The sequence below is a fragment of the Podarcis vaucheri genome (genome assembly GCF_965113315.1).
Source record: "Podarcis vaucheri genome assembly, chromosome: 6".
Lineage (NCBI taxonomy): Eukaryota > Metazoa > Chordata > Lepidosauria > Squamata > Lacertidae > Podarcis > Podarcis vaucheri.
The window spans coordinates 101917235-101944845 of record NC_138764.1 but is presented as its reverse complement, the minus strand read 5'-3'; the positions used below and the strand labels follow the sequence as shown (position 1 = coordinate 101944845).

Genomic DNA, 27611 nt, shown 5'->3' with positions numbered 1-27611 from the left:
ACAGGAGTAGGTCTCCATACACCCCACCTGCCCTATCTGCAAATAGCTCAGGTCAAGAACAGGAAATTGTAAGAAGCGTGTTGAAACTTAAAAATAGAAACCGATACTTTTAGCAGCAATATCCCAATTTATTGAAACAGACTGATTTTTGCAAGTATGTCTAAGTTAATCTCATGACAAAGTAAATGTAATCGGCTTGGCAGACCTCTGGCACTCGCCTAGACAGACAGGAAAGTGTGAGATCATCTAGAAAATAAGGTCATAGTTACCTGAACTACAATGACAGAAAATCAGTACAAACACACACTCGTTTCCCAACTGACTTCTGGGTTCTAAAATCTCCCCATATCCCACCCTCAAAATATTAAACATCGGCAATACAAACACAGGTTTATAATAATATATAAAGTCAGTATAATATAGAATATTCCCAGCAAAAAAAATAATCAACAATGTTCAAACACTGCCCTTTTTTGTTTGCTTTAGTTACATTTTAGTAGACAGGTTTAAGCACGCTGAAAAATAAATATATTTATATTTATATATATGAAAGCACACCCCCACACATACACACACACATGGCATCCCTTCCTATGAAGGAATTCTTTAAAAATAAAAAGGCAGAAATTCAAACCATACGACAGAGAACCTTAACAAATAAAATAAAAACCCAGTTCAGTATGGCTTAAGAGTTGCACATGTCACAGAATGAACTAAAAGTAGATTATCTTCAATCATATTGCAAAGTTTCCAGTTACTGAACAACTTTATTAGAGCTTTTCTCTTTTTACTTAAAGGGGGGGGGGAGGGAGATGTGTAACATTGGAAGCATAAGCATGATTGTGAAGAGCCTTATCTGAAGGTAGCCAAGCTTTTTGGCCAGATATGCCAAATTCAGAGGGAATCAAAACATACCAATTTTGGGCACAAGTCAGGGGCATCTCTCCTGTGCTTACCTCATTAAGAAGGATGGGAGTCTCACTCCTGAATAACTCCCATTTAATTCAGACACATGTAGGCAGGAGAGCTTCCGGGTATAAACCCAAAAATAAATAAAAATTCATGTTACCCAGCCTGCAAGAAATTACACTGCCCATTGAGTCGTATGATCGATGGCCTGAGATGAGAAGAGCCCAATCAACCTTTTTGTTCCCCCTGCTGTAGGGGGATGTTCTCCTGCACAAGCCCCTTTGAAATACAGGGCAGCATTCTACAAGGAAGTTAATCCCTGATTAAAATACACATGTGCACAGAACAATTCCATTTCTTCTTTTTTGGTAACACAAAACGCCAATTTTAAAATGAGCAGAGCACTGAATGCATGTTTTGTTTCATAGCTCAGGTTCTATAAATGCTAGAAACTTGCTCTTCTTAAAAAATGAAACTTGGAATCTCAGGATTATGGTTCGTCAGGGATGGGGAGAAGAATGCTACTCCCTGCTCCTGGTGGATGCATATACTTTGCTTGCAAAAGTCCTGAGTTCAATTCCTGGTAATGCTAGTTAAACAGAGCCAAAGGGAAGACTGCTGGCTGTGGTCTTGGAGGGCTGCTGCCAGTTAGAGGAACAATGCTGGACTCAGTGGACCAACACACCGACCAGCTCAACATCATGATCACAGCAGCATGAAACAATTAAAAAAGGTACAATCAAAATAATAATAATAACAAGATGATGAAATGATTAGGAGCTCAATATGGTTAAAACAATAATATTGCAACACTGCTCAGATTGTTAATTGCAATGTGCTTCCCACAGAATTTTAAATGCATATGAAATCTTAAAATCAATGAAATTGATTTCTAGTACTAGGGTGCAAGATCTTTATAGCTGCTTTACAGCTTCCAAGTCACAAACCTACCAAAGTCTAACGTGGGGGAAAGACCATAGAAAAGTAACCAGATCATCACTTCATCTGAGCCACATCCTCTATAGCAGGCATAGGCAAACTCCGGCCCTCCAGATGTTTGGAACTACAATTCCCATCATCCCTAGCTAACAGGACCAGTGGTCAGGGATGATGGGAATTGTAGTCCCAAAACATCTGGAGGGTCGGAGTTTGGCCATGCCTGCTATAGACAGTCTAAGAGACACCACCAAACCTATCAATCATCTCCAATCGGCTGATACTTTGCAGGCTTGCCAGCATCTTCTTCAGTTTACAGTGGTTGCTAGACCCCGAATGGGCTTGCTGTATTTTCTTGGCAGAACAAAGCACTGATCTAATGCATAGAATCATAGAATTGGAAGGGATTCTGAGGGTCATCTAGTCCAACCCCCTGAAATGCAGGGATCTCAACGAAAGCATCCCCGACGGATTGCCTCCAGGGAAGGAGAGTCCACCACTTTCTGCAGGAGTCTGTTATGCTCTCAAACAGCTCTTTCCCTCAGAAAGGTCTTCTTGATGTTTAATCACACCTACCCAGCATGAAAGCAGCCCAGCATGACCTTGATCTTGTTCTAGCAGCCTACAGGTGAGTGCAGAGACGTGGTTTGGTGAATCACAAGCCATGTAGGCTTTGTTTAAAGACAAGCACACAGCAGACACCCATTTGAGTAATCAAAACTAAGTGCCTACCTGCAGGGTTGGAGACAATGTCCACTTCCAGATAAAACTACTTGACTAGCAAAGCGACAGAAGAGGGCACAGACCATCAGGAACAGATCCCGAGCAAAACCCAGTGAAGAGAACCAAACTCGTACGAGAACCCAAAACAGCTCAAGCTTCTTTAAAATCGTGTTTAAAAGAAGTTCCCAAGATCTTTGCAGTTTTTCTGAGATCTCAACACACACATACTGTGTACATCTGCAATGTTGTCACTGAGAAAGCTGAAACATTCACATTTCATGCGTCTCGTTGCTTCCACTTAGTCAAAATAGCACAGAAATGACACTAATAAAATGTATAAAAAACCAGTGGCTCCTATTTAGAGAGAGGAAGAAAACCATTTTAAATCAAGCAAGCACGGGGGGGGGGGGGATGAATACAAAATCAAGTTTAACCAAGATGAGGGAAAGGCAACACGGAAAGTCAATTCAGGGATGAGTGGTACTTTCATAACTCCCTAGCACCATCACTGTGGAAGGACGTGTGTATCCAGAATTGGCCTCCACAGTCACTTATGGACTCATTGTTAAAACCGTGTTTATGGAAGACAATCTTACTCAGCTACGAGTGATCGCCAAAGAAGAAGAAGAAGATGCATGTATTCTATCACCACACCACATATGAACCAATGAAGACAGCAACATGGAATTGGCAGTCTACATAATAACCAAAGTTCCCAAGGTAGAGTGGAGAGAAGGAGGGGCCAGGAAGGTTCAAGAGAAAGTGAAAATTACTTCCCACCACCTCACTTTCATGGAAGGATTCCTGCACTTTTGGTTTAAGTACTAACAAGCCAAACTGAGTACACAGAGAACCACTTTGCAGATATGGCCAGCAAGGGTTGGTTTGTGTGTGAAATCCAACTGTCAAGTCAAGGTGGGAGGAAAATGGAATGTCTTCAATTCAGGAGTGTGCCCCCCAAACAAAAAAGCTTTATTCATGCCAAACACTAGGACTCCTCAATTCCTGATGTCCTTGGTTCCATACAAGATGATGGCAATGAAAAGGGAGTCAAGAGAAACTCAAATCTCCAGCATTTTCTAGAACTGCCATTAATCCATTGGGCTTCTGTCATTTGGACAGCCAAGGTCTCCATTGTGCATAGCTTGTTTTCTGCAGCATTTAGAAAGGTGTTTATGAAAGTCCAGTATTAAAACATTTGTCTTCCAGTTGAAATAGAATGAGGGTTTACAACAAGCTCAAATGCAAGAAGAGTCTTGGATTCTAGCCCCCGCCCTGCAACCTCCTTTGAGAATATTAAGGTATTTGGTTATTGGCCATGTTTCCCTGGCTAAATAAAAACAATTCTGTACCCTTGTCTAGCAGCAGAGCATTCCACATTGACATAATAAAACTTTTCTTTGAGCTAGTTAAGCACTAAGAACACGGAGTAACTTCAGCAAGACAGCCTAAAACACACCAGTGAACGTGGTGTTGCGAAATGGTGGTGAGTGACAACAGATGGAGAGGAAGAAAAGAAGTGTATAGAAAAATAAAATGAGTGAATTCCCCTCTCAGTTCTCTTTATTAGCCTGAGATTTATCCAAGTAAAGGAAGCTGAAACATTAACACAGTGATATGACCCATTAATAAAGCACTGAAACAAGTGTCAATGAAATGGTATGGTTTACACCAGCAAAGCTCTTTAAAAGAAGCTGTACATTAGTGCAAGACCAGATGGAAATTCTTGCATTAAACACTTCAGTGAAGGGTAAGTATCTTCAGTGAAAGGCATTTTAACATCGAAAGGTTGTTACTACTGAGGTTTGTCTTATTTGGATTCAGAAAAGCTGGCTTTGATGTTCCTCCAGAGGAGAAACATGCATGGTGGTGGCTGTTTTTTGTTTGCATGGTGGCAGGGTTTTGTTTTGGGATTATTATTTTTTGCAAGCTCTGTCCTCAGGCTGTGTACAGATGATAGCCCTGAAGAATTTGAAGCCATACTGTACAGGCTTAGCAATTGCTGTCCAGCTATTTTTTTTGTTAATCTTTTTTTAAAAAGTTTTCTATGAATATGTTTGCAGATTTCTGTAGTACTTCAAGCAGTGTATGTTTGAAGGTCAAAACGAGCATTAAGCAGCGTGATTGACAACTGCTGCCATTAGGCGTGTGACCTTCCTTAGCACCTAGTGTGATAGTGCCCATGACAAGGAACACTAGTGATCATCTGTGGAACAGTTCTGAAATCAATTGCAATGTGTATGTTTTTTAATATATGTACATTAAATAATATGCTTATACACTCTCTTTATAAGAAAAAGGAAAAATAAAAAACAGGAAGTGGAATCTCCCTGTCTTTCACAGCAATGGCCTGCTATTCAAGGTTTCATTTGGGAGTTAACTGATGAAAACCAGGTGCTTTTTCATTCTGATCTAGTTGGTTCCATGCTCTTCATTGTCTTATATGGAGAAGTAGCTGCAATTGGAAGTAAATGCTAGGCATTAGTAAGATTTTGCCCCTCCAGTGAACTCCAGTGCAGAGAAGACACTTCCATTGTTCTTTACACAATCTCAGAAGCCTGTTGTCCTTGCTGCACAAAAAAATAACAATAATAGCTCCTTTAATATTCAATTTCCTTGCTCTGAAGGCTGCTTCCTGTGGCAGGTTTCAAGCACAATCACATTATTCTGCATAAAAATCTGTTCCAAAGATAAAATGTACAGGCCAGTTTACTATTTAAAGGCTGCACCAGAAAAGCAGCAGTAGCCAACCATGAAACATACAACTCGCCAGTTCTTAGGATCATGAGCCTAGACACTTCTCTGTGGGTGCTGCAGGGTACAAGCCTGCGGCCACAACTGGTAGACAAGATGCGGAAGATCTGCTTGGATGCTTAAATACATAGTCCGCTTTTCCAGATTCAGGGACATAGATGCACCCATGACAGTCTGGCACTTGAAGCACAGAAGCAGTAGCCAAAGAAGGAAGAACTCAGGTCATTTGGGGAGTTTGTGCCATTCTCTTGGGGCTGCCAAAGAAATCTGAAATCTGCCCTTTTCAATGCTCACCTTTCATATTTCTTGTGCAGTTTCTCTCAATTTCAAATGAGGAGGACACAGGGTAACTTCTGGGTGCATTGTGCCACACCTCCTTTTTCCCACTCTGCTGTCCTTACTGGCACCCACAGTTCTGCCACTGGTGACCTTTCCACCTGGCAGAGCAATCCCTGATTCTTCTGAGGGAACTATGACACCAACGTGTGGGATAGCTGGGATTGGTACACTTGCCACGGAAAATTAATGCGTCCAAACCTGACAAAAAAATACCCCACATGGTTATGTCCTAACAGAGCTCGGCAGAACTTGGCAAAGGAGGTGGTGCACTGAATATTGCCATATGTCACTGAACAAGAGAGGAAGACAGCCACACCAGAAGAAAAGTGCATTTACAAGACTTGGCCACTAGGGGACACTTTTGCAGCAAATATTCCTGCACAAATGAAACCTCAGAGAAGGGTATCTTTATATTACAAATGCCAATGGGCAACTGAATCCTTTGCTCAATTGACCTGAGGGCAAGTGTCCCAGTTCTAGTGAAGACTATAGACCTGAAAGGCTATTGATCTCTCTGGCTTACTGAAAGAGTTGCATTATTAAAGGGGAAAGTCCTGAAATGCTCACACTGCTCTGCTTACCACGGGGAAGGTAAAAAAAGGTAAAGGACCCCTGGATGGTTAAGTCCAGTCAAAGGCGACTATGGAGTTGCAGCACTCATCTCACTTTCAGGCCAAGGGAGCCGGCGTTTGTCCGCAGACAGCTTTCTGGGTCATGTGGCCAGCATGACTAAACCGCTTCTGGCGCAATGGAACACCGTGACGGAAACCAGAGAGCACAGAAATGCCGTTTACCTTCCCGCCAGAGCGGTACCTATTTATCTACTTGTACCAGCATGCTTTCCAACTGCTAGGTTGGCAGGAGCTGGGACAGAGCAGCGGGAATTCGAAACACAGACCTTCCAATCCAGACATCCCCATCCTTCGGCTCTCCAGATGTTTTGGACTACAGTTCCCATCATGCCTGACCACTGGTCCTGTTAGCTAGGGATCATGAGAGTTGTAGGCCAAAACATCTGGAGGGCTGCAGGTTGGGGATGCCTGTTTCAATCGGCAAGCCCAAGAGGCTCAGGGGTTTAGACCACAGAACCACCCGCGTCCCGGACTTTACCATGGGTAAGCTTGTCACAAATCCCTGGCTGCTGGAAGCAGAGCTGTTTCAAAATGTTTTGGTAATTATTGTTTGAGAAATAAGAGTCCTCCATATTTCAAGCTGACAGTAGAGGAAAATTTGAGAATGGAAGCTCCATGGGGCCTGCATACAATCTGGTTGGCTCTCACTGAAAGACAAGGACATGATTCTAAGCATTTCAGGACCATGTGAAGGGCAACAGGCAAGAAAGTGGAAACGTTTCAGGGGAAATGTTTGCTGATACAGTATCTGGAGGGAACAAATAAAGAGCTTGTTTGCCTGAGGAAAAAAAAAATGCTCCACACACAAGACAGTTTTGTACACAAGGACATTAGCAAGGCTACTTGAGCTTTCCCAACACAACCTTCCTCTTCCCTGCCCCATCCCAAACAGATTGAGCAGAACAAAAATCCCTAAGAAATCCAAGTGAAATCCTTGTCGGTATCCTCAGAGTTTTCGTTCTCCTGTGGAGAGTCAATGTCATCTTTGTCATCTTCCAAAATCACGTCGTCTTGTGAAATTTCTATGTCATCTTTCCATTTTATGTCATCGTCACCCCCCATGTCTTCATCTCCTTCTGCTTTGAGGTCGTCAGGATCTTCCATATATGGGCCTTCTTCTGTGCCGTACAATTCGTCAGGGGAGCCATCTCCTCTGCTGGCATCCAAGTGGCTGGCCATGCCTTGGCCAGAACAATCTGTGCAAATGCCATGGCGGCGGGAACCGTGCTTAATCCCCACGCTGGCTGCAGACATAAACACTCTGTTGCACACTTTGCAGACGTATTTTTTGTCTTTGCTGTGGACCTTGATAAGGGGAGCAGGGAGGAAAGACAAAGTTAAGGCAGGGGGGTCTGCAAGTAAGAGACTTTATGGTGCAATAGCAGCTAGATCACATTGCAACAAATAATGAAGTTTTTTTTTTCTTTTTAAAGCAGCTGTCTCGAATTTCTTCATTTTGTTCTAACATGATTTCATCTGCCAGCAATCAGGAATAGATGCAGGAAACCTTGAAAGCATAAAAGCAGAACATGCCACTGTGTTGCCTCTAAACAAGGCTATGAGTTTCAGAAGCTATATTTTAGTTACCCTTGCACAGATTAGGATGGCCAGGCAATGCTCATTTTAACACTAGAAGGTTCATAACAAAAATTCAAAATGGACAATCTCCCGTCTGTGTGCCCATTTATAGTCATCACTCACATACTGCCAAAAGTGACTAAAAAGTGGAGGTTTGGTTTTTATAATCTTGAAGAAGTACCCTATCAAAGTTTGTTCTGATTTAGTGTCTAGGGTTAAACTAGGGGAGATTATTTTAATTTAATTGTATTTTGTTTTCAAATTCAATGGTTATTATTTGCCCTGAGCCTCGTAAGGCAAGGCAACCTACAAATTAAATAAAATAACATTTGAAACTACACAAATAAAACAGTGCAAGAAGTCCACATTTGTTCCTTGTGCAGGGTTCCTCCCCATCCCTGGTACCATGTATCAACAAACTACAATTTAAAGAAGAACAAGCCGTGGAGAGAAAGGAAGGAAGGAAGGAAGGAAGGAAGGAAGGAAGGAAGGAAGGAAGGAAGGAAGGAAGGAAGGAAGAATAGCTGGATGAAGCTCTGGGGCTACTGAGTGGCATATGACTAACTCCAGCCCAAAGGATGCAAATCAAGGGGCATCTCAGGGAGCAACCAGTCCCACGACCAGATGGCTGGGCACTCATCCGAATGGACAAGCATTCACGGAAGGAAGGAGAAGGCAGTGGGGTTTTGGGTACTATGGCAACAGATAACAGGAGCCCCTTCAATATTGCTGCTTCAGCAGTGCAGGCTAGCTGCCCATCTTGTCTATAAATGCCGCCATTTGGCAAACTAAGATGCAGCATTCGCACCTGCCTTAGGCAGCCAGAGGTGTAAAGGTAAAGGTAAAGGTACCCCTGCCCAAACGGGCCAGTCTTGCCAGACTCTGGGGTTTGTGCGCCCATCTCACATTTATTGGCCGGGGGCCAGCGCTGTCCGGAGACACTTCCGGGTCACGTGGCCAGCGTGACAACGCTGCTCTGGCGAGCCAGAGCCGCACACGGAACGCCGTTTACCTTCCCGCTGGTAAGCGGTACCTATTTATCTACTTGCCCCCGGGGGTGCTTTCGAACTGCTAGGTTGGCAGGCGCTGGGACCGAGCAGCGGGAGCGCACCCCGCCGCGGGGATTCGAACCGCCGACCTTTCGATCGGCAAGCCCTAGGCGCTGAGGCTTTAGCCCACAGCGCCACCCGCGTCCCTAGCCAGAGGTGTACCAGCTGACTATAAAACAAACTTTCTCCTCAAGGGGGAAAATAAAGTCCTATCAGGAGGCAGCTGGGAGAAAGACAGGTTGTCTGCAGAAAGTACGGCCTGATGTATATTTTGGACACTGCACAGAAGGAAGTGGGTATTTTCCCTTCACAACCAAAAGCTTAGTTACTCAAGTATATGGCTTCTATCCTTCAATCCTCCTACCAAAAGGTATATAAAAAAAAAAATGTTTAAAGACCAGCTCTATCAAAGAGACAGTTCGGTCTGTATTTCTGATAATAAGAGAACCCAAATTTCACTTGGACTTCAGACAGCAAATTATGGGACCACCAACTTGACCGGAGCCCATATTAGCCAATGCCTTTCTAGAAGGTGGGAAAATCTGCTGAATCTTAAGGTGGCATTAGTACAGCTGAGGATAACAGTACAATATATTGCACCCAAATAATGTAAGTGGGTGTGTGAGTGTGTTAACTGCAAGTCCTAACACAGGAGATGTGCGGTTCAGCTGTGGGAGGGCAGGAGCACACATCATTGAAATACATTAAGAGCAAAAATAAGGTCCACACAGAGATATATGAAGTCGCCTTCTTGTTTTTTAGGATATGTGGATGCTTTGGAGCATGCAGCCTCTTAAAAAGCATTTTGATTGCCAGCTGATCGAAATGTAGCTTGACAATGACGTTTCTTTACATCCTTACAGACTTTTAACAAACATCACTGTCATCTGTCATGACAATTTCTTGGGCCCAACAGTCCATAAGAAACAGCAGGACAGCATATACATACACCTGCCTTCAAGACACCTCATAGTGAGAAAATCCATCATGCATTTGGCTCAAGGGTTAACAAGCATAGCAGCAATGTAACGAGAAAGATTTGGCTTACATTTCTATGACTGGTATCAAACTCTTTCATATGGACAGTGTCCAAACACAGAATTGTTGTAAGAGACCCAGTGTCAACTGACCCATCCCATCTCCCTGAATTAAAACATGTCTTCTTCCTTAGAACCATATGGGCTCCCCAAGCAGCTGATTCCTTCTTTCCATGCAATGTCCACAAAATGGGAGGAACAAAGCCTTGAAAGTTCACTTTCACTTTCTCCTCCTTTCACAGACAGAGAAAGGGACATGTGCACATAAAACGCCACGTTTCATGTTCTCAATCGCAAACCACTTCTGCGTTTTCCAGCTGCCCCTTGCCCTTCGGAGCAACTCCAAAGGCTCCAAACTTACCAAGGTATGCCGTTTCATGTGCTCCCGGCGGGTGAATTTCTTCCCACAAATTTCACAAGGGTAGGGTCGTTCTCCAGTGTGGGATCGCATATGCCTCTTCAGGATACACTGATGCATGGCTGAGAAACTGCAGTAGGGGCATTTGAACTTCTTTCTGATCACTGTGAATTCGTTTACTGGAAGAGAAACACAACACAGTGCAGGTTACAACTCTAGCACAGTCCTGTTCTTCAGCAGACACACAACTAACAGCTTATCCAACAGACCAATAGAAAAACTCTTCTAATGGGAATCAAGGGCACAAAGGGCAAAGCTTCAGAAACTTCTTTTGTAGCAGGGTTTTTAGTATTCTTGCTGTAACCTTATAGACTTACACGCCATACCCACACTTACAGGCCCATTCCCATATTTATCTAGAATTCCATTTATTTATTGATTTACAAGATTTCTTACCCACCCTTCACCATAATGTCCCATGGTTGGTTACAACAATAAAATATACAATTATAAACACAGATACAACTATCACAATGATGAATCACAGAAAAACTGCTTCACATGGAACAGAATGATGTGACAGAGCAGGAAGTATGCACTGGTCATCTTAATTGTTGTTCCTTTTGTTGTTGTATACCACTGAAGTGTTCTTATAGAGACGTAACCCTTTATAAATAGACTAAGTTAAGGTTCATTGTCTATCCTCATGGAAAGTTGGCCAACTCTTATAAAGACAAGCTGTGCTCTTCTGTTTAATGGGGGTGTATTTCATGGGTACAGGAAGGCTCTCACAAATATGGTACTCACAGAATCATAGAAAGGTAGAGTTGGAAGGGATCCCAAGGGTGATCTAGTCCAACCCCCTGCAATACAGGAATCCTGCCCACAACCATCCTTGGGCAGCGTTAGAAACTGAGATATGAAAGCTAGGAGCTAAATGGCACCTTAAACCTAGGTTATGGGCACAACAATGGAATGTCTAGGTGTGCTTTTTTATAACAAAAGTACAAAGCTGAAAATCAATGAACTGCAGCTAAAATATTATGTTCATTTTTCACATGGTATAGTCCTTCCCCAGCCCATTCCCCTAAGTAGCTGGAAGTAGGGAGGCAGAAAAAGGACCTCCTTTATTTCTACTCTGCAGTTTTAATCTGAAATCTTAGGCCCAGTACAGTGCCCAGAGGTCAGAAACTGCTTGCACTAATGAAATTCTCGGTCGCAAAATGCGTCTCTGGATGGGCTCCAACCACCAACCTTCTGGTTAATAGCCAGATGCACTGACCCACTGCGCCACAGAGATTCATCTCAATCAATCTGCACAGTTTCATAACACAATATATTGGGAACCCCAATAAGCTTCCAAGATTTACCAGGGAGAAGACTGTTGGCTTGAAATGATTTACACTAATTCAAAGAGAGGATATACTGTTTTTAAAAATATGAATAAATGCCAGTGGAAGCAGATGAATTTCCCGGGGGGGGGGACACCACCTGAATCAATCTTTACCTACACAACTAATAATCCCCTGTAACATACAACCATGGAAAAATACTGGGTGTTCTAGCCTAGGGTTGCACTCTCAGTGCATGCTAGGCTATAGTGAAGCCCAGAAGGCCTAGCCAGTTCCAAGAATGAAGTAAGCATATACCCAATAATATTTTGCTGTGGTGTGTACTAACACCCGATAGTGGGAATTAGCAAAAATTTCTCAACAGCAGGGGAATTAGCAAAAAAATCTCAACAGCAGATGCTTCCTATTAGGACAGGATAGTCTCAAGGTCTGAAATTCTGTACAAGCAAATGTATTGATTTAAGCTGCAACACCTTTGTACTGGTTAGAAAGACCCATACAGCTATCACCGTGTCAGTGCAGAAACAAGAAGTAGCTTCATCAGAAAGGTTTTTCTGGTGGGACTGTAAAATACCGTATTTTTCGCCCTATAGGACGCTCCTAGTTTTTTTGGGGGGGGATAAAGGGGGAAAAAATTACCCCCCCCCCTCAGCCACGGCTTCAGTGCGCCCTGCGCTCCAGGCAGCAGGCTGCGGAAGCCCGAAGCTTGGGGCGTGCTGAGCTCAGTGCGCCCCAAGCTTCTGGGTGCAGGCAAGCTCTCCGCTAGCCGTGGGAGAGCTGCACGACTTCGCGCGGCCCTCCCACGGCTTGCAGAGAGCTGCACTAAGCCCGAAGCCTTGGGGGGCGCTGAGCTCAGCACGCCCCAAGCTTCGGGCTTCGCGCAGCTTCCGCATAGCTTGCGGATAGCTTCCTGAAGCCTGGAGAGCGAGAGGGGTCAGTGCGCACCGACCCCTCTCGCTCTCCAGGCTTCAGCGAAAGCCTGCATTCGCCCCATAGGACGCACACACATTTCCCCTTCATTTTTGGAGGGGGAAAAGTGCGTCCTGTAGGGCGAAAAATACGGTACTTTGCTGTAGCTGAAAATTGTCAATACTGTATCACCAAGGTCTGATGAAACACCAAGAAAAAGAAGTAAATGTTTGCTAAAGCACATCCTCTGTTACTTGTCCTATGTGCAGGTGTCTGGTGTTCAGGCAGAGCTCGCCTTAGCAACAATGACCTGATGCTTGGAATCAGGCCAAAAATAACTTGCTGTGAGCCAGTGAACCGTAAATGCAACACACCGACGACTGCATGCGGGACCTCATTTTATAATCCTGGACAAGCCCCAAAGTGAAATGGCGCTTGTGGGGTAACATCGCTATTAACCTTTCAAATGCAGAATCGCGCGTTGACCAAAAAACAAGAAAAGAGTTGCACACTTATCTAATAGCAGCCACCTATAAATCATCTTCACTGCCACAAACGGAGAGAGTGTACCAGCAACAGCAAACAGCATCTTGTGTTAAATTATTTTTCTATATACGATATAGCTCACAATCCCAATTAAATATTGGGATTGTAGTACTCCCCTTTGTGATTTTTTTGAATATTTTGGATGAAAAATTCACATAATTTTTTGGACTATCAGTAGTGCTTGTTGTCCTGCTTTTAGAGGAGATGAGCACTCAGATAGACTCTAGGGAAACTGCAGTAACGAGAGCCCCGGGGTCTAATTTGCCAACAGACTCTACAGAGCAGCTGGGTAAATGCTTCCCCCTCCAGATAAGGTTGGAAGTGAAATATGCACTAACTAAACAGGTGAAAACAGCAGCTTGGATCTTATTTATTGAAAGGTAATCATCTATTTAAATTAACAACTTCCAGAGGGATAGCCATGTAAGTCTGCAACAGCAAAAACAACAAAGTCCTTAAAGACTAAAAAATTTATTATGGCGTAATGCCATAATAAATTTATTAGTCTTTAAGATTTCAGAATATTCTTTTTATCTAAATATTCACTCTTTTCTGTACAGCTTTATCTTAAAATATCACATATTAAATCATGATGGTAAACCTTGATTAAACCCAGATGGCCTTCTCCATAATAGCACCCCTGCAGGGGTACATACTCCCCTCTAGAGGTTTAGTTGGAACCAATACTATCCAGCTTTAGGCACCAGCTGAAGGCTTGTCTTTTCATCAGGCTTTTTAAGGTAGTGGGACACTTAAATTCAGGAAAGTGAAAGACTGATTTTATTCTATTATTTGTGTTACTTATGATTTTGTTCTTAACATTTATTACTTTATGAAATTATTGTTTTAACCTGGAGTCACAGGACAAAGAGCAGAGTGTAAGTTTTTTTAAAAAATAAAAATGATAAATTTTACGAAACCAATTTTGCTAGTACCAAAGATTTGGGTCCTAATGGTCAAGTTTGGGAGTCTGCAGGAAAAATCAAGGTGGCAAACAAAATAATTATAATTATTTATTATTTATACCCCGCCCATCTGGCTGAGTTTCCCCAGCCACTCTGGGCGGCTCCCAATCAAGTGTTAAAAACAATATAGCATTAAATATTGAAAACTTCCCTAATCAGGGCTGCCTTCAGATGTCTTTTAAAAATAGGATAGCTGCTTATTTCCTGGACATCTGATGGGCAGGTAGGGTCTCAGCCTGTGTACCTGATGGAGCTGGTAGACAGCCGCCCTGGACACAGAATTAACCTGCGTCTCCATGGACAGCTGTGAGTCCAAAATGACTCCCAGGCTGCGCACCTGGTCCTTCAGGGGCACAGTTACCCCATTCAGGACCAGGGAGTCCTCCACACCCGCCCGCCCCCTGTCCCCCCAAAACAGTACTTCTGTCTTGTCAGGATTCAACCCTAAACTGTTAGCCGCCATCCATCCTCCAACCGCCTCCAGGCACTCCACACAGGACATTCACCACCTTCACTGGTTCTGATTTACAGGAGAGGTAGAGCTGGGTGTCATCTGCATACTGATGAACACCCAGCCGAAAACCCCTGATGATCTCTCCCATGCGGCTTCATATAGATATTAAAAAGCATGGGGGAGAGGACAGAACCCTGAGACACCCCCACAAGTGAGAGCCCAGGGGTCTGAACACTCATCCGCCAACACCACTTTCTGGACACAGCCCATAGGATGATTACACTACAGATAATGGGAGGAAAAATGCATTTTACACAGAAGAAACTAACAATATTGTGATCAATATGCAGACTGTATGCATTCTGATGATATCTCCTTTTATAAAAAGCAATCCCAATTAAAGACTTGTACAAAGAATGTAGATTTGCACATACAATTGCAAATAGTCCACCTTACAAGAGGTGGGAGTTTCTTGGCAAAAGAAGGGAGGCAAGAGAGAATGAAGATAAAGGGATGGAGACTAAGGGATGAACAGTTACAACAGGGGAACAGAGAACAGTCACCATGGGAGAGTCTCAGGGCTGCTACACACAATACACACTGAATGTCATACAATCTTCATTTGGAATACCTTCATGATTGGCACATATACCTACTTCAAATACTGTACTAATGTTCATGTTTTCTTATCTTATGCTCCCAATGGTTTCATTCTATTCAAATAATGTTTGAACAGAGGTGTCATGTGTCAGAAAGGTGATGTGGTTACTGTTCATGCCAACTCTGTAGGCTACAAGGAAGTTCATTAATTAGCATCAAACATGGACCTGAGAGATGTGAGTTCACAGGAGCAGCACATTTAATGTCAAATTTCCCCCTAAACCGACCATTTGCTAATTCTCAAATTAAGTGAGTCACCACAAGCTTCAGATGGAAGCTTCAAGTGAAACTAAACTAGGTAGAAACTAAAGAGTCATGATTAAAAGAGAGAGAGGGCAGAACTGATGCTTTTAGCACACTGGCTGTTAAATCTCAAGTAAATTGAATAAAATAATACTGAATAATCATACACTTCCCTTTAGAGGTAGATGCTTGGTTTTTCTTAATTTATATACACTTGGGAACCACTATATTGCAGCCCAGTTGAGTAAATCAGTTTCTGCAACATTGGCCCATTCACACAACAGAGGGAGAATAAAGTTAAGATTGTATTCTTTAATCAAGCAGTACTGCAAGCACAATTTGAAATAGATGTACAATATTATCACACCTAAACACCCGTTATCAGTCAAAATAAATACTTCAAGGATTTATAATTCTATACCAAAGTTTAAGAGTTAATCTAATTGTGCATTCTAATTCTTAGCCTGCTCTTATTTAATGTTTAAGAGATTCATCTTGCTTTGACTACACCCAATACAACCTGTCTTCTTAATATCCAAACACCACTGAAATAATTCACTCTTATAAGGTAGTGATCAGCAAACGGGATCAAGTTATAGTGATAGCCCCTTTCCAGTTGCCCCTCCACTAGCAGTGGACTGGACAAAATAAATGGCTTGTATTAGATAGGTTCATAATAAACCAGTTACTAAAAAGTCTAGACAAAATGAGCAAACTATAAGCCATTCAAGTAAAGGTCACCAAGCGTTAACTACAGCCTGCACTTCAACTTCACTATTTTAAAAACTATTCAGCCACAGACACAGAACAAGCAACTTTACAAAGAAAGTAACAGCCATGTAATTGGTTAATTTCTCAAAGCTTCATTAAGACAACCGAGAGCAGAAGGTAGTATAACAGAGCCACGGCTGCTAAGACTGTGGATATCTCATCCAATTATAATCTCTATTCATAGGATTTTCAGGTTTTTGTAGTTTTTCAAAAAACCTGAGAGCGAGTGAGTGAACGCACCATGTGCAAGTGAATCATTCCAATGGCTACTGACAGCATACCATCTTCAACAACTCTCAAAGCTACTGTTTATATATTTATTTTATTTATTAAATTTGTATACCATCCTTCATTCAAAGATCTCAGCGTGGTCCACAGCATAAAAATACAAAATACAAAATACTTAATAAAAACAAGAACAAAACAATAACCACCTTGCTTCCACAACACATTTAAAAGGACACATAATGTTAATCAGGGAAAAGGCCTGGTTGAAGAGGAACATTTTTGCCTGGCGCCTAAAGATGTACAATGAAGGCGCTAGGTGAACTTCCCTGGGGAGGGCATTCCACTGCAGAAAAGGCCCATTCTCGTGTTGCCACCCTCCGGATTTCTCATGGAAGAGGCACACGACAAAGGGCCTCAGATGGTGATCTCAGGGTCTGGGTCAGTTCACATGGGTAGAGGCAGTCCTTGAGGAATTGAGGTCCTGAGATGTTTAAGGCTTTATAGGTCAAATTCAGCACTTTGAATTGGGCCTGGAAACTAATTGGCAACCAGTGCAGTTGGGCCAGGATCAGTATAATATGCTCAAACTGTCTTGCTCCACTGAGCAACCTGGCCACTGAATTCTGCAACAGCTGAAGTTTCTGAACCTTCTTCAGAGGCAGCCCTATGCATAACGCATTGCAGTAATCTAACCTAGAGATCACCAGTGTATAGACAACAGAAGTTAGGCTATCCCTGTCCAGATAGGGGCGCGGCTGGGCTGCCAGCTGAGCTGATGGAAAGCACTCCATGCCGAGGCCACCTGAGCCTCAAGCAACAGCAAAAGGTCCAGGAGCACCCCCAAGCTATATACCCACTCTTTCAGAGGGAGTGTTACCCCATCAAGAGCAAGCAAGCTCCCACCCATCTGGTCTAGGGAACCACCTACTAACAGTGCTTAGTCTTATATGAACTGAGCTTCAGTTTGTTGGCTCTCATCCAGTTCATTACTGAAGCAAGACAACGGTCCAACACATCCACTGCTTCACCTGCAGATGTAAAGGAGAAGTAGAGCTGTGTGTTAGCAGCATATTGCTGACAACAGTTTAACATCTGCAGTTTCCTGTAGATGTTACACACCAAAGGGGATAACACTGAACCCTCAGGAACTCCACACTGAAGGCTCTAGGGGCCAAAGACCACTTGCCAAGCATCAACCTCTGGAAACGATCATCCAAGTAGGGCAAAGCAGTGTCACCTACCCCTAGCTGGGACAGAAGGATAGCATAGTCAGTGGTATCAAAAACTGTTGAAAGATCAAGGAGAATTAATAGGGACACATTTCCCATTTCGCTTCTGACTGAGGGCAACCAAGGCAGTTTCTGTGCTGAAACTGGGCCAAAATTCTGATTGAAATAGAATCTCTGTGTGTTCACCCTACATTTGTAAAGTCTGGAACAGCTGGAACTGTTTTTTTTATATCATTCATGTTGGAACTATGAAGATAGTGCTTGCTTTTAATGCTGCTCATAGCCTCCATATACCACAGAAATGAGCTTGGTCAGACAAGCTTTCTCCCATGGCTGGTTTAATGTTGCAGAGCAGGTGTAGGGAACGTGTGGATCTTTATATTTTGCAGGATTACAACTCCCATCATCCTTAACCACTGGCCTTGTGGGCTGAGGCTGATAGGAGTTGAAGGTCAACAGCAGCTGGAGATAACCATGCTGGCCATCCATGCTAAGCTAGACGTGGTAAAAATGTATCACAAGTCAGATGCACCAACTATTACCTATTTACTTACTTATTGTATTTGCATGTCTGTGAGACGGCTCACAGAAAATAGAAATACACAAACATTATATGACATGGGAAGTTAATCTTGCCATTGGGAACGGCTTGCATGCAGTTGTATTTCACATGGGCATTATTAGACATGGTTGTAGTGCAATGCTATACATGTCTCTTCAGAAGTTATAAATGCAATGAGACTTACTGTCAGGTAAGTGTGCATACGACTGCAGCCTTAACTGACTAGTTAAAATCCAAAGCAGAGTTCTCCACAATGCAGCACAGCAGAACCCAGGGAAGAAAGTTGTTTGCTGTATTAATTTATTTACAAACCTTGTTTAATCTTTTCTATAAAACACAAGATATGCACAACCAAATGAAAAATACAATATAGCAATTTACATTTTTGAAAGGCAGATGGGACCAGCAAACTAGACTAGAGAATTCTTTACTATGTACTACTGGTATTTTATTGGTCTAGGTGCTTAAAGTTTTATAATTTCTTTGTCAGCAAAAAGAACTTTCCTCCTCAAGCAAACTTTGGCAATGGATTGGTCAAGGAGAGGCAACAGTTAATACATTTTTCAATTAAAATTTTATTTAAAACAATCCCCATTTCAAATATGCACCTTTGTCTAGCTCTGTAAAACAAGAGCACCACTAGAAATTACATTCATTCCACAGCTTATTTCTGAATTTCACAGTAGTGACAATAAACATATCTGGAAGTATTTAATAGTTTAGTAAAGGTGCTATAGTACAGGCATTTACAGCATACTTTTTGTCTAATGAACACAATTAAAATATACAAGAGATTTGCAAGAGAAGCGATCTGTAAACAGCATTGACTGGCTGGTGTCCTTCATGTCACCAAGAAATACCACTTTTATCCCCTGACCAGTTTCGTGCTCTAATAAAAGCTATTTTTAAAATGTTTAAGTTGATGGATGGTCAGATGCATCCAGTGCTTTAGAAAATAAAAATGGGGGTCGTCGGGTAAAACAGGAATGAATGGAAGAAGAAGAAAGGTTCACTGTTGAAGCAGGGTTTGATTTGCTAGTAGGTATGTACTTGTCTTTCTAACTGTCAAAAAATAAATTGGGCTCACTCCTCAGCTGAAGGGGGGTATTAAGAACTCCTCCACCCATTGCACCTTTCTTTTATCCATCGTTACTTTTGAAAGCACTGGATTCGTACAAAAGAATAATTCATTTCAATTGGGTTTGCGTTAAGAAAAGATGCTGCTGCACTGCATCCCAATTAGATTATAAGAGTCATTATCAGTGTCACCAAGGACAAAATAATGATAGAGCAACACTCTGTAAATAGCACCATAATAATGGACATTTATTTACAAGTAACGCTGTTAACCTTTAAAAGGTTTCAGAAATCATTCACTTTGCAAATATATTCATTCATTCATTCACTCACACAAAATGCATACTTTTGCATCTTAAAAGTGTTATTGTTATCAAAACATACAGTGTTCTTATAAGTTCAAGTATTGTTTCTGAGGTACTTTTTATGGCTTTACTTTTTTAAAAATAGAAAACCTCTTTGGTAGAATAATTGTAGCACACTAGATTGGAGCTTTATTACAATTTAAAGTACAACCCTAACCACGTATACTCATAAGTAAGCACTATTGGGGCCGATTCTCAGGTAAATGGATTAGGACTGAAGCCCTACTTACTACTCACGCAAGTTTCTTACTACCAGTAATAATAAACTTTTACTTCATTTTGCAACATGACCACTCTCAGAAGGTTAAAATTGCCTCCTTTATCCTCAAGAGGGCCTAACAGCACAGCCCTAATCAATTAAATTTGATTTGCACAATCAGGACCATAGCAGAACTAAATGTTAAGATGTTTTAAAATATACATTTATTATAACGTATAATGGAGCAGGAATGTTCACTATGCTGCTGCCCTTAATGCACACCTGCTTAACTGACTGAGCAAAGCATGGAATAAATTCCATTGGATTTGCTGCTGTGAAATAGCACTTTCCCCCTATAATCTCAATGATACAGTGGAAACACAAGGAAACAATTCCAGGGTGATGGTATGCTCAAATTACTTGTACTTGTTCAATGACTCCCCTTAGCTAACCTTTCCAATAGAGCAGGCATAGGCAAACTCGGCCCTCCAGATGTTTTGGGACTACAATTCCCATCATCCCTGACCACTGGTCCTGTTAGCTAGGGATCATGGGAGTTGTAGTCCCAAAACGTCTGGAGGGACGAGTTTGCCTATGCCTGCAATAGAGTAATGCCTACAATCATATACATCATAAAAATTCACCCAATCTTCTAGTATAAAATGAACACACCAATCATCAAACACAAATTAACAAGTCTACTGTATCAATACACTGTCTGCTATACACTGAATATTTTTCATAAACGGGATTATAAATTCAAGCAATGGATTCAGTTTATAACATGACAGTCTTTAAGAGGAAGCAGGATGGCTAGTGATTATTTGGTTCACTATAGATAGGCAGAGTTTTATTATACACGTAAGAACAGGCCTTCAGAATGGTGGGCTCCCTGTTTACAGAATTCTCTCCCCAGGGAGGCATGCCTGGCACCATCATTATCTCCCAGGCTTTTAAATCTTAATTTCCTGCTTATCTTTTAGTGCGGGAGGGATTGAGTTCGATCTACACATATATAATACTTGTGTACTTAAGATTGTTTTATTCTGTTTTTATACTTGTTCTTTGGAAGTCACTTGTTCTTTTTTCTGAGAAAAGTGACTAATAAATAACGAAGACAACAAAACCAAGTAGTGTCAATCTAAATGAAACAGTATCATAATACCCTTCTTAGAATTAATGAAAAACTCAGCTAGCTTCTGAATTTCAGCTTATTCCAACAAGCTTCTTGCTTTAAAAAAGACTAGTTGGCCGGGTGTGTGTGTGTGTGGCTGTTAGGGGGTCATAATTCAGTATGTAGCGTCTGAACGGTCATCAGTCAGGGCACTGTTAAGACAAGATGGTGTTTGCCACTTTCCAAAAGTTTCTATGTTCTGATGCCACCTAAAGTCTTTTATTCTGGGTATATACTATGCTGAATCTTTAGGCAGCAACCTGCCATTTCTGTATCTTTGTTTTGTTTAGTATTGTTTAACACTGAACCACAGAAAGCCAGCTCACAGATTTATGATTTTTTTGATGGTGGTGGTCATAATGCAAATATTACCTCTACTGCTCCTGTCTGGATTGAGTACATGGAATGGCCACCCAGTCTTTTGAGGACACTAAATCCTAGTAGGAACTACCCATTAGGAACATTTTACACACATCCAAGATGTGCTGCATTCAGTGGGATACACGCAGGAGACTTTCATGGGTAGCTATTCTGTTTGAGCCTCAACACCTTATACTGTACATTGTCTCCTTACCAGCAAAAAATAAGCATCATGCAAGCAAATAAAAAAGAGCTATTCCTTCAGAGACACAGAGCTTTCCCTTTTTCCCCTCTCAACTCCTGTGTGCTGATCTCTGTCTGCCCTGCTGTGCTTTCTTCTCTCATGACCTACTGTTTGTCAAAGAGCAAAGTAAATTATTCAGCAGTTGCCAGACGGTAAAATGGCAGGTTAGTTGTGCTAATTGGAAGAGAAAAAGTATTTGCTTGCACGCTCATGCCCTGCCAAACACAAATTTTTGCTAGTCAAGAAAGAGATGGCAAGAGAGTTTAGAAGGGGTTTGTTATTCAAAAGGCAAAAGTTCCAAATACAGTTTTTCCCCCAACTGGCTTTGGATTTTTGCCCCCCACCCCCAGCAAGAAATTGTATTTTTAGTGTCACCCAACATAATCTCTGGACTGGAGAGATTAAGGAAGCTCTAGAAACCAATTTTGAGGAATCAGTAGTAACTTATCTCCTTGGTAGTCAGTTTGCACCTGAAGCTAAGACTAAGGTAGGTGAAACTAGAAGTCACTTCTACCAATCACTGGGGCTTCTATGCACATATCATACACTTTTGCTCAATATTCTGTTCTACAAATGATAGGGATTTGGTTCTTAACATATCTGTAGGTCTGTTCTCCAAGAGGAGAAACAAAAGAGGAAGACATAAGCTGACAGGCAGCAAGAAAGAAAATGACGACTTTCCCCAAGAGCAGGACTTCCTAACAAGACTAGGGTGTGAAAAGTACTTTTAAAATGATTTTACTAGAGGACATTTTTACGGGACCAACAAAAAATGAAAAGCAAAACCAACAACAGCAGCAGCAGCAGCATAACAAAAAACAACATTAGGGGGAGAGGCCTCTACAGTTGTTCAAAGCAAAGTCAGTAAGCTAATAATCAAGCAGAGAACAGGCAATAATTTTAAGTTAAAAGAATTCCAGAATTGTAATTGGAAATAACATAGCCTAAGGAGGACAGGATTCTTATTATCATGAGAAATGAATGCCTGCCTTCCTTTTGAACACTGAACAAAAAATATTGAAGCACCTTGAAATATTTTTATACAGCCATTAAAGGAGAACTGGCACCAACAATAGACAAAGATGGGAAACTAGTTTAATAAATTCTAAATACCTTTGTCCTGAAGACTAAAAATCTTATATTGTGGAGCAAGTTGTAGTTCTTTTCACAAGGAGAATGGGAATATATAGATAAGTAATGTTCAAAATCATTTTTCCTTTGGGGGCTTCCCTTTTCTACCCACCAGTTATTCACTATTAGTCTTCAGGCCATTTCTGGACACCTCCTCCAAGCTTCTATATAATATTCCTCTCAAGCAACTATTAATGAGAAACATTTCTCCTTGGATCATAACACCCGCTGGCAAGTTTTCAGTTTTAGGTGTGCTCTAGATGGCCCAAGATTTGTGCTTGTTATCACAAGGTGGTTCGGTACCCAGGTCCATCTTTTAGCTACACCAAAAACAAGTTAGTATTTTCATGGCTGTCTCTCATTTATACTGTCCTGATTTCTAGGATTCAAAAGAAGTGTAGCCTACCCGATTGAAGAAACAGAGAAATTGGGTTGTTGTTGTTTTTACATTTTTGAAGTATTTCTATGGGAGCTAACTGTCCAAATCCACTTTCATCTAGCTGTATTACAACCCTCATTACAACTAAATACAATTCACAGATGGTGAAGGTATTTGAAAATACTGTGGCCCATTTAGTACAGGGGTGGGGAACCTCTTTTGGCTAGTGGGCCAGATCACTATCTTCTTGACCCCTGGCAGGCCAAAGATGACACCTATCAATCACCTGACATCACAATTAATTTCAGGGGATGCTGGTCTTTGTTTTTGGTCTCCCCACTTTACTCTTTCTAGCATTCCACCCTTCATATACATCCTCATATATACAGGTGTGAAGCTAGGAGTCAAGAAAAGGGATGCTCCTTTAAGTCCTGCTTCTCTAAGTTATGCAAATGAGATAACTGTGTTTTTTTTAAAGGCATAATGCATTCTTAATCTGCTACAATAAACATGAAATCTGCATATCACAAAACATTTACTCTTGATCACTGCATGACACATCATTTGAATGTGATACTCATTTGCCGATATTTGAATTGTGCAACCAATCCAGCAGGCTGCAGCAGCAGGTGACATCAATCCTGCTTTTTTAAAAAGGCATTTAAAAGATGCCTTTTAAAAACATAGGAAACTGCCTCACATTGTCACATCTTTGGTTCATCTAGCTCAGTGTTGTCTAAACCGACTAGCAGCAATTCTCCAGGATCTCAGGCAGGGGTTTCATCCAGCCCTACCCAGAGATACTGCAGATTGAGCCAGAGGCCTTCTGCATGCAAGGCAGAATGTTCTACCACATCTGTGCTGCCAGAACTTTGCTGGTGGTTGATCCAAGTACATTATAACTCTATCCTACTAATTCAGTTGCATTTTCTCCCTGTATTTTTGAATATATATTTTAATATTGCTGTATACTGCATTCAGATAATGTGGGGAGGAGGTAGAGAAATGTTTTTAATAAATAATGTGCTGAGAAAATGAATGGAAAACCTTTTGATCCTTTGAACCTACTGTTAAAATCTAAAAGTGAATATCTACCCAGAAGACACTGCAACTCAGGCAGAACTACCCTGGGACTATGGGATGCTGTCTGTAAGAATAATCTTGTTTAGACTACAAAAATGTTTTCTTTAACATTTTCTCTTAAGATTATTACTGCTGAATAACAAAATTATATTTGTTCTTTAAGTCTGAAGCATCTCCTAGATTTATGTCTCTTTGAATCCTGACCATAGGACCTGGGGATAAAGAGGTTTACAACTTTCTTTCATTACCTGGCCATTGATTCAGCATTCACACTGTACTGAGCACTGAGACTGCTGACAAAGCAGAATGCACTACTCAGTCAAGAAGCTAAGAAATACACTTCTAAGAGTTTAATCTCACTCTCTCCATTGCCCAACAGTTTTCTTACTCATCATCAGATTCCTGATTTTGATCAATACGATTCAGAAACTCTTCAGATACTGGCTGTGTAGAACCCAGATAGCAAACTTTCATATGAGTACTGAGGTTTTTCTGGGTACCAAAGCCCTTGCCACAAAAAAGACACATAAACGAACGTTCGCTGGAGTGCACAGACATAAGATGCCGGTTTAAGTCTGTCTTGTCTCGGAACAGTTTCAGGCAGCAAGGGCATTGCATCTTCTTCCTGTTGAAGTGGATTGTTTTTTCATGACGATCCATGTTGGATTTTAGTGTGAAGCTAGCAGGACACTTTGGACACTGGAAACGGGCAAACTGCCCTGGAGATATGTGCTCAGAAAGGTTAGCCAGTACTGGCCTAGAGTAGTCCACTACATCAAAAGGGACAATCATGGGGAATGTGTGTTCCTTAATGTGTTCCTTCAGCTTTTCCACACATTCAAAAAATCTTCTGCAGAAAGCACAGCTCAGCCTCTTGTGGCCAGAAGAATCCAAGAACAAACCCTTGTGGACTAAGTCCACATCTTCAGATTGTGATGCATTTATATCTAAAAAAAAAAAGGAAATGCAAAAAATTAAATTTTAAGTTTTATACTTTGAATCATTAATATACAGTCTTCCTTCTTTCCATTTACCTGTTTCAGAACTATCTAACTGCCACAGTGTTAGAAATCCATCATAGGTGACCTGCAAAAGTAAAGTGCAATCATGTTAATGATCACACAGAGAACATCAAGTACTTTAACACCTGTAAATTACTAAAACTCGCTGTAATTCTGCTCCTTCTGCAAATCTTCATTACAAATATTTAGTTAAATCAATGTTTCATTTCATACCTAAAAGTATGCTCAAAATATATAACCAATATATACCCAAACTGCTACAGTGGTGCCCCGCAAGACGAAATTAATTCGTTCCGCAATTTTTGCTGTCTAGCGAATTTTTCTTCTTGCGAAGCACGGTTTAAACGGTTTAACAAAGTCGCAAGACGTTTTCGTCTTGCGAAGCAAGCCCATAGGGGAATTCGTCTTGCGAGGCAAATCGCGAATGAAAAAACCTTTCGTCTAGCGAGTTTTTTGTCTTGCGAGGCATTCGTCTTGCGGGGCACCACTGTAATAAGAACTGTTAAGTATCTGTATATTTGTTCATTTTGTGATCTCAAAAAATCTGTGTTCAGTAGATTCTGTACAGAAATGAGAGCTTCACAGGTATGCCATGTCATCATCATCATCATTATTTATTACATTTATTGGTTGCTTTTTCTTGCCAAAGATAACTCAAAGCAATTTACAAACAAAAACCCACTTAGATGCACAAAAAAGCATTAAGACATTTAAAATGCATTTAAAACACCCCACCCACCCTAAGAGGCCAAAGATAGTTACAGTGGTACCTCAGGATGCGAACAGGATCCATTCCGGAGCATCTCGAAGCAAATGTAACCCATGTCTGCGCGTCTCACATTTTGGCGCTTCTGCGCATGCGCATTACATCATTTTGACGGTCTGCGTATGCGTGCGCGGCGAAGCCCAAAAGTAACACACTCCGTTACTTCTGGGTCGCCGCGGAGCGCAACCCGAATTTGCCTAACCCGAAGCATATTCATCCTGAGGTATGACTGTAGAGGCTAAAGACCTGGTTAAAGAGGAAAGTAACTGCTTGGTGCCTAGAATATAGAATGATAGAATGATATAGAATGATGGTGCCAGGCGAGCATATACTTTTCTATTTTGAAGCACTACCATGAAGGAAAGGCTATGAAGCCAAGAAGTAGGCCATGATATCTTATGAGAGACCTTGTTAAGTGAGACCCAGAAGGGCAATTTGTATACCAACATTAATTGATCCTTAGCACCAAACTGTTAAATTCTGGCACTTCCAAAAAAAATATTTAACTATCCCCGACCAGAACTATCTGCTCCAGTTTCCTTTATCCATCCCCACCCTTAACTACATTTTAGTATTGTTTAATTTAAAAGGATTAATTACTGGATATTTTCAAGTTTTGAGTTATTTGCATAATATTACTTGTATGCTACACAGTACTTCCCTATGAGACATAATGGGTGATTTAGTTGAGGTGGCGTGGAGATGTAATTACTACTGAATACTTTCATCAAGTTGTCTGTGATGATGAGTTTTCTTTCACTTTTTAAAATCAGGGAAACAGTTGTTTAACTAATAATAATAATAATAAATGATATATTTTACAAGACCAGATACATTTACAGGAAGAATAATTATTCCTGCCATGCTTTTTGATATTTAGAATAATTATTGCCCAAGTTTTTAAACAGTGGATAAATGGTCCTTAGGAAGCTCTCAATTCTGTACATGCTTGATTCTGGTTGCTAGACTGAAGTATTTTTTCTAGTCCAGCCTTTATGTTTCCTTTTAAAAGTTCAGGAAAGTATTTCTATAATATAGGGATCTGAAGATCAAAACCAATTAGTGTGTTGCAAGAGTTAGTATTACATATTTCCATAAACATACTGCTGTTTGGAACAGAAGGAACAAATTACTCTGTGCATTTTTTGTATTTTGATAGAATTTCACAAAACAGAAAAGGTAAAGGAGAGTACCACATTACGGACACTACAAATAGCCTAGGTCTGTTACAAATTTGAATAATTCCAAATTCTAAGATACATTAAGAATAGCAAACTGAGCACGATGACACAATTTCAGTTGTAAGTTTTATAACACTTAAAAACTAGCATTACCCCCAGATAACTATAATATTACCTGAGTTGAAGGCATCACTCTTTTCACAGTATCTGGTGATATTTCACCAGAAGAAGGGGTGATGGTAGTGGGGCTCTGAGTGACAAGGTGTGATGAAGGCAGTAGAGGAGGAGTTGATGCTTCCACTTTGCCATCACATTCACCCCTTGAACGATTCAAGTTGGTGCCAGACCCTGAGGAACACAGGAAACGAGTCTCACCCACATGAACTAGCACCAGCT

The 27611-nt window shown here is 41.3% G+C and overlaps 1 protein-coding gene across 4 annotated transcripts in view; it reads right to left on the bottom strand.

Annotated features, from left to right (window-relative positions):
* Positions 1–107: 107 nt before the first annotated feature.
* Positions 108–27611, bottom strand: part of ZBTB46 (zinc finger and BTB domain containing 46) — a 55141-nt gene continuing 27637 nt past the window's right edge. For 2 of the 4 annotated variants that reach the window (XR_014220585.1, XR_014220586.1), the window contains 5 exons: positions 27391–27563; positions 25281–25332; positions 24635–25193; positions 10319–10494; positions 7458–7598 (listed from right to left, as the gene is read on the bottom strand). Coding sequence is in view for 2 of the 4 variants with exons in the window: in XM_082226013.1 (XP_082082139.1) it covers positions 7206–7598; positions 10319–10494; positions 25281–25332; positions 27391–27563 (794 nt within the window). In the remaining 2 variants the exon portion in view is untranslated. Of the gene's footprint in view, positions 7599–10318; positions 10495–24634; positions 25194–25280; positions 25333–27390; positions 27564–27611 lie in introns of all 4 variants that reach the window. The other 2 variants (XM_082226013.1, XM_082226014.1) reach the window with 2 other exon arrangements.